We start from the raw sequence: 14,786 nt of genomic DNA, 5'->3' as shown, positions 1-14,786 counted from the left end.
GCCACTCAGACTGTAAGAGCTCAGCCTTATCCATGTTTTTCATGAGAAGACTGCATCTGCCCCTGTGCAATTTGCACCATCATGTACGTTACAAAGGATCCAGCTTCAGCTTTTGTGGACTACCTTAATTCAGACATTCCTAAACCCTGAATAAGTTCACTTTTGCCAATTCATTCAGCTAATTTTAGTATCATCTTAATTTTATGGGGGTTTCTAAATGTAATCCTAAATTAAAATATACAAGAATTATATCTTGGCATACATTGGTGCGCTTTTGTCAAACCTCTTACTTTGCTGGAAAAAAAAAAAAGACCCAAACACCAGTACTGCATATCATTATCAAAAAATGCCGGATCCTGAATGAGGCAAGGCTAGTATAGAAAAGCATTATTTTTATTAGACTAATTGCTCTATTTGAAAAAAAAAATTGTAAAGTCACATAAGCCCTTCTTCAGAGCTGAAATATAAGCAGCAATCCTCAAACATCTTCTAACTTCCGTAACAAGAGTTAAACTTATGTTTTATCCAAATTTGGCCATTATATTTTACTATTTTGCCATGATTTTCTATAAGCAATGTTCTTATTAAGAGCTGAGAAGACAAAAGAGTCTAGTCAGGATTTTTGGTTTAGCAGGATTTGAACTGAAATGTTTACTTTTGTTTAAAGCACATAGTATGTCCTTGAGATTTCTTGTAAAGACAAGTTACAGGTGCTACCTTTCTTTCTTTCTGACAGAGAAATGACTGAGAGGAGTATCATGCAATTAGTTCTGCACAGGGCTCCCCATTGAAAGGTTTTGAAAGTCTGCATAAAAACTGTTGGCAGGAAATGGCCTCCAGTGATTTACTTTCTCAAGGTGACACTGCAAAGCTGTACAACACACCGAGCCAGCAGTGTTCTTTCCATGCTAGAGATCTTGGAATGTTTATTCACCTTTTTGCATAGCTCCCCTTCCTGCTAGGCTTACAGTCAGGTAGTCCTGTGACTCTCCATCAGTCCTTCTGGAATGAAGAAAAAAACAGTTAAACAGTCACAGCCTTTTGTAAAAACAAAGGCATCTGCTCTAGTGGATGTGTGTCAGAATTTACAGGAAACTAATTTAATAGGACTATTTTTCTTAACCAACACTTTGAAATACCCAATTTCTTAAAGCAGGTCTATATCAGAGATTAATGGATACACAGTATCATTCTTGATTGAATCATGTCTAACAATATCACATAAATGAACAATTAAATCAAGAAACTTTTCTCAGTAATTTGAAAAGACTAAGGATATAGATACTGATATGAAGGGCCAAGAATATTGCACTGTGAATTCACCTTGTATTTACAGCTGTAAATTCTAACATCAGCTGAGTTACTTTGGATTTGTCAAATAGGGAAGGATGCAGTATATGGTTTTTACTTAAAGATATTCTCTGATTCAGTGCAGTATTGTAGAGTGCTAAACTGCAAAGCTTAGGGCTTGATCTGCACTTCTTTTGAGCATCCTAGAACAAAAAATATTCATTTTATTTAATTCTTCATGCAAGGCCTAGATTACATTTTTGAAGAATACAAATAGCTACATTAAGTTTCTGAACATTATTGTCTTACTGACCTCAGCATTTAAATTCAAGACAGGGAAATCCAGTGCATTACCTGCTCAAATGTGCACCAGAAGCTGTCAGTACACTGATAGCTTTTACACTTTTATCTGGGTACTTTGACTCTTTTAGAAAAAATCAGCTAACAGACCTACATCAAAATGCATTAAAATGTTTATTTTAAAACATCATAGCTTATCTTGCTCACCCACTCATTTTTTATAATTGATCACCATGGCATAGGTCAAGCAGGATTTTCTGCATGGACTGTTAAATGTGCCAGTTCTACAAGTTGATTTAGAAAGAGGTTTTCTGCTCTTGCCGCTTGGTTTAGCGGACACTGGTTGCACTTTGGTACTGCAGTATGGGATTGGGATTGGGATGTCAAGTAAGAAGATGGAAGAATCTCCAGCAGAGAATATGGCAATTGTTCACTGTAAAACCAGCTTCATCAAATGGGCATTCCCATAGAGGACTGTCCCCAATTCAGTTACCAGTTTGTCAGATCAACTTGACGTCATCTTCTGTTTGGAAAAAATAACTGGCCTAGTTATGAATTTAAGGAACAGGATTAGCTGCTATAGAAAATATGATGGTGAGGACTGAAAAAGACATGTAACAACGGAAAGCAGATCGATATGACAAATATGAAGGTTTCCCAAGTACATGGCTTTGCATGTTGTAAACTGCTAAATATAAAGGAAACAAAATACATAAAAAGTTCATAAGATTATCACAAGCCAAAATGTAAGCCTTTCATAACTTTACATTGCTCACTGGCATAGCTAGCAGATACACAAGAGAAGCACTAACAACCAGAGAAAACTGAGGGGAACCTTACTGTTCCCCACCTGTCATTTTCTTCATCATCTGCCACTGGATTTATACTAAGTGCTTTCAGGTGTTTCACATTTATATTCTTTAAATACAAGAAGAGTAACAAAACTTTGAATTAGTGAATCATATAAGCAGAGGTAACTTAGATTTTTATGGACTCTTTAAAGAAATGCATACCAACCAACACCATTCAGCTGTATCATAAATATTCAGAAAGTTAATAGTGTGTTTTCATTTTAGAATAATAGCTTCCTTTTTTTTTTTTTTTTTTTTTTTTTTTTTTTTTTTTTTGTCTGAATAATGTAAGAGGAGGTGTAAAAGAGCTTTGCTGCTGGGTGTAGTTGGTTTTTACTGTTTCTAATACTAGGTCACAGAAAATACAAAGGTTTTATAGCTCTACTATAAAACAGCTCTTTATCTTTTCTCCACTAATTCTGTGGTGTCACATTTAACAAAACTAGGAAACTGGAGATAATATGGATGTTTGCAGATTAGATGTCAGGTAATAAATAACACTAATTTCACATACCTACAAATGTAAAGGGACCTTATCACTGTTTAAGTTTCTCACTCTTTGTAATGCCTGCCAACATTTTAACCCAGGCAAATTAGGGTATTGTTTTTGCTGTTTTTTCACAGGGGAAAAAATACACAGTCATAATATCCTTTTATCAGATTTCATGGTATAAAAGGACTTTGGTTCATAATTCACGGTATGTGTTGCTGAGATAGTTTCAGAACTCCTGTTTTGGAAGATGTATTTATCTTACTTCTTAGTTTTTTTGTTTCCTTTTCACAGTGGTCTGAGTACCACTTGCCCTAGAAGATGCAACTGTGATTCCGCACAGTCAGTGCAATGCTACAGAACCACAGAGATCCCCAGAGAGATTCCTTCCACTACCAGGAGACTCTACATCAGTCACAGCAAAATTAAACAACTCCAGGTAGGAAAAATCCAGTATAAATACTTTCTATAGTGCACTGTAACTAAAAGCCATGTTTCCAAGATGGTGGTGGCTTTCAAGGGAAGGGAGAATCTTATTGCAGCTTCTAAAACTGATAAAATGGTGCCAAATCTATTTTTATTTTTACTTACTTTTTAAACATATGTAAATATATTCCTACAGTGTTTTCATTATCCTCTGATCTCTAAACATCAATTCACATTGCCTTGATGATTTCTTTTATATGCAACTCAAAAAGTAACTATTAAAATCACAGTAGGAGTTAGTAATCAGGGCTTGATCCTGCATTTTTAGAGTCCAAGGCAGTGTATGATATTTTATAAAAGCAATGATAGGCCAGTCTAATAACCCATATAGATAATAGCAGCTTCTAACTGCAGCTGACAACTACTTGTGTTGTTAAAAAAGGGTTTTTACTGAGTTTCTTGAGGCATCACTGGTTCACATTATTAAATCATTATTGGTTTATACTCATTTTGTCCTGCTCTGGAGCAGTGCTTCTCTATTTCCCACCCTAAAACACAGTAATTTAATAAATTTACCCTTCATAAATATACACAAGGGAAGTATAACCATTTGCATTATATATACTTGTTGTATACCATTTTTATATGAATAATAAGAAAGGTCCAATTTGAAAGAGATATATTTTCTCTTAAATATACCTGTCCTCATACAAAGAGTAGATTTTAACTGCTCTGAAGTACATCTTTAATTTTGCTCTAAGGATGGAATAAAATGGACTAAAAGGCAGCTTAGAGCTACATCTGGGGTACCTGCTGCCCACTGGCAATAGTTCCTATTTTGAGTAATTTTGGAATTTAACCGTGTAAAAGAGTTTATTTCTCTTTTAGACAATACTAATAACTCTGTTTTTCTTGTAACTCCCATATCTCCCAGAATCAAAGTTCATCAGTGTAATTTAGCTATATTCATGCATCTAGCTAAACTAAATTCTTTATCAGGAAATATATCTTCTGTGCAAAAGAAAATATTTTCATTTCAAAATAAGAGCCATTTTTCCTTTCCTAGTCCAGTTGCCTGTACCTAATCAGCTATTCCTCAGTTACTAGGAAAGCAGCCTGAGATTCTGACTTGGATAAAAGATAGGTATCTGTCATAAAGCATTTAAATATTTGTTATAGGTGAATAGAGTAATGAAATAAATGTTTTATGACTGTTCAGAACAAATGGTGCATGAAACCCTCTTTAGAGAGACTTTGTCACTTTAACATTAACTCAGCTGACCAATAAGAATGCCTTACTATTGGCTTTGCCCTGGAAGGAAATAAGTCTTCCTTGTGCTAGCTGGCTGTGATTATCTAGGTTCTTTACTTAGGATTAATCTGGTCTTGGGAATATATTTTTCACTTTTCTTCCCATGTGACAGATTGTGCTTTTGAGGTCCTGACATCAAAATAACATATGCATATGCTTAATTTTACACAGCTGAAGAATTCCATTGGCACATATAATAGTGGTTGCAGGAACAGGCTTTGATTTCTGCTTGTAAAATACCTGTCTGGAAGCTCTAAAGGAACTCTCTTCTTTTTTCCCCCCAATAATTTCTTCATTTCCCTTATCTTAGAGAAAACAAAGTATTTCCAAAAAGAACTTGAATGTAAGTCTAGGCTTCCCACAGCTGACCTCCAAAAGACTTTTTTTATATGAGCGTTCTCATATAATATGGTTTAACAGTTTGCAACCTCAGAAAAATAAGTATCTGATTCAAAATGAGCATCAATAAGGAGCACATCATGGACTTTACTTTTAACTGGTCAATACTAAAATGGTAAAGAAATTAAAAAGAAAAGAAGATATGTTTATATGCTAAATTCTGCCTCCTCCTTGATTTAAAGAGCAATTATAATCTTTTCATTCTGTTTAATGTTTCATTTATTTCTAACTATTTAATGTTTCATTTATTTCTAAGTATACTAATGCAAATACTTTCTGCTAAAAGAAAGTTGTTTCTCTGGCAAGACTTCTTTGAGAAATAACAAATTCCAGTTCATAAAAATTCCAAAAGCAAAAAAATCCCTAAAAGAAAAACAAGTTTTAAATGACATAATTATGAAAATCTTGGTATTAAAAGAAAAAATATCTTAAATCCATTTTCAGGAGATCTACTTTTTAAAATATAAAATTATTTTAGTATCATTTTACAGTTTGGAGATTAAAACATCACTTTGTAGCAAAAAGAGCTGATAGGTTTTCAAATGCGTCTTGATACAGATTACTGTGACTCCGTGGTTTGCAAGAATATGGATGAATGTTTACGTCTCAGAACAGCACAAGTCTGGCAAAGCATACCAAATATGTGGAAAACAGAAATTATAATAATCCACATTAAGAAGCCTAACATCCTTCCTCACAGAATGAATGTACACTCACCAGAAGTAATTGATTCACATAGCTCTCTATCACCTTCTAAGATGAAAATTAAGCCTCTTAAAATCAAATAGCAATCAACTGAGGAAAAGGAGGAAATATTTCATTTGAACTTATTGGAGAAAATATGTGTCAAACCTATTTCAATTGTTATGTCAAAATCTGTTTCAATTTTCTTAAGACTGCTACGTCATTTACGTGTGACTATTTCTTTCTGCTCTTGAGCATTGCAATTCATTCCTATGGGAAAGCTCATTATTAAAGCTTTGCAACATTAGCCTCCTAATTATGACCAGAACTGGACATACCATTCTGTAATGACTACATAGCAGAAAAAAACCCCTCCGTATTTTATGCAAGGATAGAAAAATGGATAATGGCCAGCTCTGTTATTTACTTTTGAGAATGCAGGGCATTTCATGAAGTTCCTCACTGAACTGAAGTACAATTGATGGCAAAAGCTGTATCAACAGAAGCTCCATATCTATTCTTCACTGACTGTATAAAATTTAAAAGTGTTCAGAAATGGTTTTATGAGACATAATGAATGTAATTAGAAGCTAGTGACAACTGAGGATATCAAAACAAAGTGAAATCTGACTCCTCTTTCATAGCTGTGTGGGCTCTAATTTTAACAGAAGTTAAAATGTAGGTTTGTAGATATAATAAAGAGATACAACTTAAAAACATGCAGGAATTGGACAAATGAAGCAGCAAGGAATCTTTTTACAGTCATTTATATGAGTTGATTTAAGACACACAAATACGATAACCAAATCTGTTCACACAGCCAAATCAGGATCACAAAACAAAACTACAGTCTGGTATCGGAGCTGCAAAAGGGTTTGCACTGCCCTTCCTTAAGGCTTCTGACTCAGATAAGGGGTTATGCTGCCAAATGTACTTCATAGCTTCTCTCAGTGAGAGTAAAACGTGCCTGTAGCTAATGAGCGCTTGGGAAAGTAGCATGCAGACTAGTGTTAGTTTAACATCTCTTCCTGATGCGGTACCCCTAAGAACTGCAGTGAGATCTTTATTAGACATGTGGAGGCAATATAGATGAGGGCCTTCCTGCCTGCCTGCTCCACGCAGAATGCTTGCTCGGAGCTTTCTGTGATCTCTATATAAATGAATTTTTTAAAAACAAACACTTAGGTAAAAGTAGCATCTCTGCTAAATAATTTCAAAGAATTACTGTTTAAATAACAGGTGCACTCTGAGAATTCCTGGATTTACCCTCATTCCATAGTTTCTTATATCTCCACTCAGAGGAAGCTGCCAGAATCATTTAAGCTTGCTTGTTAACTGGAGACACAAGATGGCAAGCTTTGTAAACAAGCAGTTTTCACAGAGCAGAAAAATAATGAAACAATTAGTTGTCTCTATAATATAGTCACAGTCAACATGTGAGTTTCATTTACCATGGCAAAGCATCTTTTTATTACTAAGTAACAAAAACTTAGTAGCTACAAAAGCAACCTCTTCCATACAGAAGATTTTCAGACCAAACTGATCTGATGCTTTTGTTTTGGTCATCTCAGTATTAGAGGTTTCTACTTTGAAGAAAGGGTGAGACAGCGGAGGAGGAGAAGAAATACAAGTGTCAGATTTTAATTCCCCGCTAAAACTTCATGGTAGGGAGAAGTGATGGTATCCATGTGTGCTTCCTCTGGGGAACACATACTGTAGTGACAGTAATGCTGATATAGAGAAATGGCTGTATTATGAATTCAGACTTGCACTAGCAAGCTTTGCTGAGAGCAGTGAGCATGTAACAACCACCTACTCTCTGCAAGGACCCCTGCCACTGGTGATGCTAGCTATCTATTTCACACCAGGCAGAAAGGAAAGGAACATTCCCTCTTCAAGCTCGTGTGCTCAAAACCAGGTACAATATGGACTTACACAACAAAATTCTAAAAATATAAGTAAATACTTGCAAACTGCAGACACCTACAGTAACACCTCTCTAGTTACTACTCAGTTCTTAGTTTCTCATTTTGCAAGAATAGATAGTAGCAATGGTCAGAGCATCAAGAAGTAACTAGTGAGGAGATCCATGAAATAAACTGTATTATCACATGAACTCTGTTTTTTCTTTAAGATTACTGACTTCAGAGGACTGTCAGCTCTTGAAGAGCTGGTCTTATCGTGCAGCGGAACAGAATCAATAGAAAACAATACTTTCAGAGCTCTGAACACCTTGAAGTCCCTGGAACTCTACAAAAATCACCTGAAGCATATACCCACATTCCTCCCATCTGGCCTTGAAATTTTAAAACTTGGTGATAACTCCATCAACACTCTGCATGCATCTGATTTTGAAGGTTTGAGGAAACTAACAGTGCTTGATATTCGGAATAACTTGCTTGTGACTCTGCCTCTGAGTGTATTTTCTTCCCTTTGCAATTTACAAAGTCTGATTTTGGATGGCAACAAGCTGGAATCTGTGTCTGCGCCACCTAAACTTCCTAGGCTGAAGTATCTGAGCATGACTGACAATAGACTCAACTCTTTTCCTGCTAGCTTCTTTGCAGCTTTCCAAAATCTACAGTTTCTCAGCTTACGTGGCAACTTTTTGACAAAAGTGCCTCTTGACCTGCCTAGGTCTTTGCTGTCACTAAAATTAGAGAAAAACCGACTCAAAACCATAAGATTTCGAGACATGAAACATCTTGAAAACCTGTCTGAGTTCTTCCTTTCAGAAAATCAGCTTTCATCAATAGATGGTGCCCAGCTTCTTCATAATTTAACAACACTGGAGCTCTCTAAGAACCAGCTGCACACTATGCCACTAAGGCTCCCAGGCAGACTGCAGAAACTTGACTGCAGCAATAACCTGATTCAAAGGGTGACAGCACAAGACTTCCAAGGATTACAAGACCTCAAACACTTGTTTCTTGACCACAATGCTGTTCGCATGTTTGAGGCAGGAGCTCTTCAGCAGTGCGTGCAGCTCTCTAACCTGGCACTGGAACAGAATCTCCTGATCTCTATTCCATTGAGGCAAGTTTATCTGAGGATAGCTGGTTGACAGGTGTCACCTCCCCCTTCTTTAGATTACAAGACTGAGGGCTAAATTGAAATAAATTTGCATTCAGACCTACTCATAGTAGAAATTTATCCATACTATAAGCCCTCTGCCTTAAGTGGCATTAATTAGCACCCTTACTGGCAGCTTCAGCATAGAACTAGAGCTGTTGCTATTACATCTTTGGCGTCCAGTGAATCTGCTCATTTCACATCTCTGGCTGCCAGTGAGATTGCTTTATTTAATTAGCACATGAATAAGAGGAACAGGATGAAAGAATATAAAGAAATGATTATAGAGAAGTTATGCTGCTGCTTAGTTTTATCTTCTCTTGTAATGCAAAAGTAATGGACCATTCAATAAAACTAAAAGACAGTAAATTTAAAGATGATGTTTTTACCAACCCATATTGAGCTCATCATTATTAAAATATTAAGATTTCAGGAGTTGAGTCTGGTCAAAAAACATGTGCTGTTTAGATGGATATTAGCATTCCCAACTTCATTAGATTCACCCACAACAAAGTATTTGGAAGGCTTATAAATTCTGCTGCTTCAGACTATAAGCAAAACACCAGTCAAAGGAGCACAGAAGAAACATCGCTTGGGCACAAAGTGTTTGTTAATGCCCTGCCTACAGGTTCTCTCATATTTGTCTGAGTGTTGATCTTGGCCATTATCAGAGACGGGATAGACCAAACGGAGGCTGGTCTGATGTAAAGTGGCAATTTTTTTTATTTCAAAAAGCTATACAATAATATGGCATAAAAATAGCCATTTAATTCCACTAACATCACATTAATGTTAACTTCTTTAGCACAATTGCATTATTAAATTTTACTTTTATGGTTTGTAGGCAGGTTTAACTGGCCCAAATAAATAATGTAGTCAAATTTCAATTCATTTAGCATCATGTCCTTTAGCATTTGAATCTATTTGGTAGAAGCTTTAAAATCAGAAAGTGATTTAGTGGTATATAAATATTTGATTTCAGTCTAGCTTAACAGGAATATTTAATGCTTTCTAGTTACATTAATATTGTCTAATGTATCTTATTTTACAGCCTTCATAGTCAAGAGAATTAACAGGAAGAAAGAGTTCTCTATCAGGCTTTTAAGTATAGGTTTTAAGGATATATTGGAGACTTTTACTTTGAGCTCTACAACTAATACAAGTTTCAAGTGGAGACTAAACATAAAAGAGGGAGGGAAATGACAAGAAGTAAAAATCAATGTACTTAATTATGTTGTCTGTTGATCCCAGGTAGTTGCATGGATACAGAGAAATAGATGTGTAACTTCTGACAGTTATCTGAGAACTACCAGTCACCAGTTTCAAAGGTTACAAATATAGTTAATATGTCACAGTTAATGGGTTTTAGCAGTTGTTCAGTGTGGAAGAGAAGAGAGGTTCTTTTGGTTTTTCTGAAAAGAAAATAACAAAATGAAATTGCCCCCAGCAGAATTTATATTCGTTACAAGTCCAAGTACTTTTAAGACTCACAGAAAAGAGCTCCTGCTCCATAAAATCTTGTCAAGAGGGGTCAGAATGCAGGAAACAGCCTGATGATTCTCCCTGGAGCAGCAGCAGCAGTATGGCTGTCACGATCAGCTCCTAAACATGCATGGCTTCTATGCTAGCAGCAAAGTCACTCATCACATACTCAGATACAGTTATTCTCTCAAGATCTCAAGATTCTCTTAAGCTTAACATACTAGTCACGGTATAGTAATACTGTTCAGAGGTTTAAGGATTTGCTGGTCAGGCTTTAGATTGTAATCTAGATGGATAAATATCTCAGGTGATATCCCACTACCTTTGACATCTATGGGACTGAGATATGAAATTCGTATTTCATATGAAATTCTGATCTCACACAGGAAATATAGTAGAATACAGAGCTGCCTTACTCTTGATACATTGCCACTGAAGTTGTGAGATTTGCACAAATATGTCAACAAATATAGCAACAAACCTTTAGCCTAAGAGGTCAAACTCAGCCTCACAGCAACAATCATTTCAGCCAGCAAGGTTCACACTTTATCAGTCTTTTTCAAAGATACCTCAAATCACTATGTTAAGGTAAACTACCACTATCAGCGCTTGCCGGTTGTGCAGCATTGGTGTTCCATTTTAAATAGTTCTTGGTATTATTATTTATTTGTATTATTTATATAAATATATAATTACCATTTTTAACTTCACTGACAGTTATAGTGAATAAGTTTCCTTAAAATCTCCAAACATGATTCTTAATGTAATCACTTTGCATAGTACAATATTAACATGACTTTGGGATTAATTTCAAATTAACATAATTAAAAATAGTTCACACCAATTAACTGGCTTTTCTATTAAACAGTTTTCACTAACTAGAGTTGGAGAAAAATAGAAGATCTGAAATGAGCAAGACTTTTGAAATAAAACAGTTTTATCACACAAATTTATAAGATATATGAAAGTAAGAATGAAACTGACAGTCTAGTATGATATCCAGAGATCACTGGCTTTTTTTTTTTTAATGTGAACAGTTCTCTAAAATGGTATTTTAAAAAACTATCAAAAAGCATTTCTATTTTTCCCTGTTGCTCAAAACACAACAACATTATCATCAGATGGGCTAGTTCTGAGATGATTAATTAACTTCTGAATCTGATGGGAATAGAAGAATAAAATGGAAAAAAATCCTAGTTCTTTCATCTATGAAATAAATCACTTTTTTTTTTTTTAACAAATCATATATAGAAGTACTCAGGGTAGCAGAGTTATCCTGCTTCTCTGGACATTTCATCTTTCATGCTGCTACAAATTCATCTTTCATGCTAGTCATAGGCTTGCTTATGGCATTAAAGAGTACAAAATCCAATTTTAAGCTTACTTGATCCTCACTTGAACACATAACCTTCTTCTTAGTACAGTAGGACTAAGATTGCTGTTTTTTTCAGTTGCACACACAGTCAGTACAGGTCAGAACTGCAATAATTTAGGAAAACAGTTCAAGTGTGCATAGTGTTCTGGTAACTTCAGAAAAATGGATGCATATTTCAGGACCACATCTTTTTGCAGAAGAATGCATTACTACTTTCATTTACCACCATTGACTATCAAAGACTTTACTTTTCTTAGTGATAGTTTTGTTTAATTTAAGTCAGTTGTGGCTGGGCAAATCTGCACCATCAAATACCACCTATACAGATAGAAACAATGTGATGAACATAACACATTTGTGTTGTTTTATTTTTTTATTTAGACTTCCAGATACCCTTGCTAGACTGGATCTAAAGGGAAATGGCATAGAAGACGTTGGAGAACAAGAGCTGAAGGACTTGAAACAGCTTCAGGTTTTGAATTTACGAAACAACAAGATATCTGCCTTGCATCGCAAAGTCTTCGAGAATTTACCTCGCCTCCGACATCTGTATTTAGATGGAAACCCTTGGAATTGCACTTGTGACCTTCTCAGAACCAGAAGAGCACTCATGGCCAAGGGAACAGATGTCAGAGGAGGGCAGTGTGCAGCGCCAGCTGAAAGTCGAGGAGAAAACTGGATGTCTTCCAACAAGATTCTGCAGCAGTGTCAAGACAACCTGTCTTCCATGGAAAAAGGCAAAGAAGATAGAAAGAAAATGAAACCTCATGACCCCTCTAGCATCGGAATAAATACAGATGATGATTACTATGACTATGAACTAGATTAACCCCTTGGTTAATCAATGGTGAATCTTTAAGATGTCTAGAGCTCCCCATTACTGTGTTTTTTTACTGACAACAAGCCTGCTGGCCATCATTAACTTTTCCTCTTTAATTTGTACTATAAGAGTTGTAGGGCTAGGAGAGAAGGGCTAGGATAAGGATGCCATTGAAAATTATATATATAAAAAAATGTTTTTCTATGTCATTAGTATTAGGTAGCTTGAGGAAGGTAACAATACAATTACTATCTCCTAGAAAAAAATCTGATACTCTATATGGACCTTTTTATAGTAGACCATTCTTATAGTTGCATTAAAAAACATAAACAAAATCCCGTAATACTGCAAGATACCATTACTAGGAGTCTGACATTCAACCCATTTAAACTCATAGTTCTGCAATTGAAAATGGAGAGCTACACTAACGTGAGTAATTTCTCAGGATTGTTCAGAGTCTTGTCTTTGAAAAAGGATTTTCAGTTTTCCAGAGATATTTGCCTCTCATTTATTTTAAACTATTTTAAATGACAGTAGACTAAATTCGCTGAGTTCCACATAAAATAAAGAGGGTGTATCTTTATCATGGCAAATATAAGAAACAGAAAAACAATCAGTGTCCCAGTTAATAAGATTTATTACCAGTTCCAAAGTTAAGTAATGTTGATGAACCAAAATACTGTTGTCAGTTTGACTTGATTATTATAAATAGGGGAAAGGAGATTCTCAGGAAATAGGATCCACCCCTGCAAAATATTCAGGTAAGATCAAATGAGCCAAAGTTATTGGAAGAGTTTGGATTTTGGTAGATGAATAGCTAATTGGCTATAATATAACTTAAATTGCTGCATATATATTTTTGTATTTCATATGAGAGAACACACTGCAAGTGCCCCCTTTCATTGGCATAAGCCTTCCAGATTTCTGCACACAAAAGGACTTCATAGTATATGCATCAACTCTGATGTACATACAAATTTTATTGAGCAGTTCCCAAAGTGCTTGAAAATTAAAAAAGGAATACCAAAACCACTAACAGTGAATTACAAGCAGTAATCTAAGAGGTTTCCTGGCAGTTCATAAATCTCCACTGATATCTGAGCAATGGTAACACCAGCAAATTACTTTTCTAAGCAAACAGTTGCTATTATTCTTTATCTCCCGTTGGCATTCAGTAACTGAGTAATCTCTCACATTCATAAAGTCTATTTTGTCAGGTGTTCTAGTGCAGCTATTTGGTTATGTGCCCTATGCAAATGCTATTGACGCTTGGGTTTCTTAAGCACCCAACTATAAGCTATACAAATTAAAAAGAATGACTGTTATACTGTTAAACAGAATGACTTCTGCTAATTTTCCTTTAGATTTTAACTTTTTAACGTCATCAGCTTAGTAAAATTTTGGTGGCTAAAGATTTATACAGTTATAGAACAGGATAACCTTCCTAGCAGTTTGAATGTGCTTTTTTTATATATATATATATCAGCTAATATTGCTTTGTATTAAAAGCCTGAAACAAACTTATCTGAGCAAGAAGAATATTTTAATACTACAATACTTTAAATTCATTTCATATTGATTCTTTTACTAGGGTACTGTAAACTTCTTCCTGTGTTATTTTAGTCCCCATCTGTTTGATGGCACACGTCTAGCTTGATGACTCTTGCTCTATATTTTGCCTGCAATGTATTTTGTATTTCTAGATCTAGGGGTCTTTACAAGCTGAGGCAGTAAGAACCCAGAAAACACAAACTTGACAGATGTAACAGATGTAATTCACATAATGGAGGCTTTGTGCTGGACTATTGAATTTGCTCGCTCCTGTAGAGCAGAATGATGATTGTTCATTGACTCAGGGCAGCAAGTACTCCTCTGTTATAACGACAGACCTGCTCACAGAAAATTCTGAGGTCTCAGTCATCATACTGACATGCTCCGTGATTTCCTAGAAGCTACGCTGCCCCCATTTTCAATACTAGCACATTTGAAGGAGTGCTATAGAATTCCTTAGAAAATATTTCAAGAGCATACACTGAGGATAAACATACCCTTAACAAAGACTCCTGTTAGACCCTATTGCTTATAGATTTCCTGCCATTTAAACAAGGCATTACCAATATTAAGAAAATAAAGGAACAGAAGAGCATCTTAACCCGACCCCTGAAATAGCTACAGAATTGGGCAGGCATCTGTCATCCGATCTGACAAAGATCATCAAACTCCAGCTTAAAGATAAATAAGGCTTTTCTTAAAAAAAAAAAAAAAAAAAAAAAATCTCTGCTTTA

General features: G+C 35.4%; 1 protein-coding gene across 1 annotated transcript; it reads left to right on the top strand.

Moving 5' to 3' along the window:
- The first annotated feature begins 3,181 nt into the window (after nucleotides 1-3,181).
- LOC134138068 (nephrocan-like) lies at nucleotides 3,182-12,510 on the top strand. Its single transcript, XM_062571281.1, has 3 exons — nucleotides 3,182-3,370; nucleotides 7,887-8,788; nucleotides 12,063-12,510. Exons 1-3 carry the CDS (start codon nucleotides 3,182-3,184, stop codon nucleotides 12,508-12,510), a joined length of 1,539 nt encoding a protein of 512 aa, XP_062427265.1.
- Nucleotides 12,511-14,786: the final 2,276 nt, after the last annotated feature.

The sequence above is a fragment of the Rhea pennata genome, chromosome 3 (genome assembly GCF_028389875.1).
Source record: "Rhea pennata isolate bPtePen1 chromosome 3, bPtePen1.pri, whole genome shotgun sequence".
Lineage (NCBI taxonomy): Eukaryota > Metazoa > Chordata > Aves > Rheiformes > Rheidae > Rhea > Rhea pennata.
Note: the sequence above shows the minus strand (reverse complement) of the source record. Positions and strands in the feature narration are given on the sequence as shown.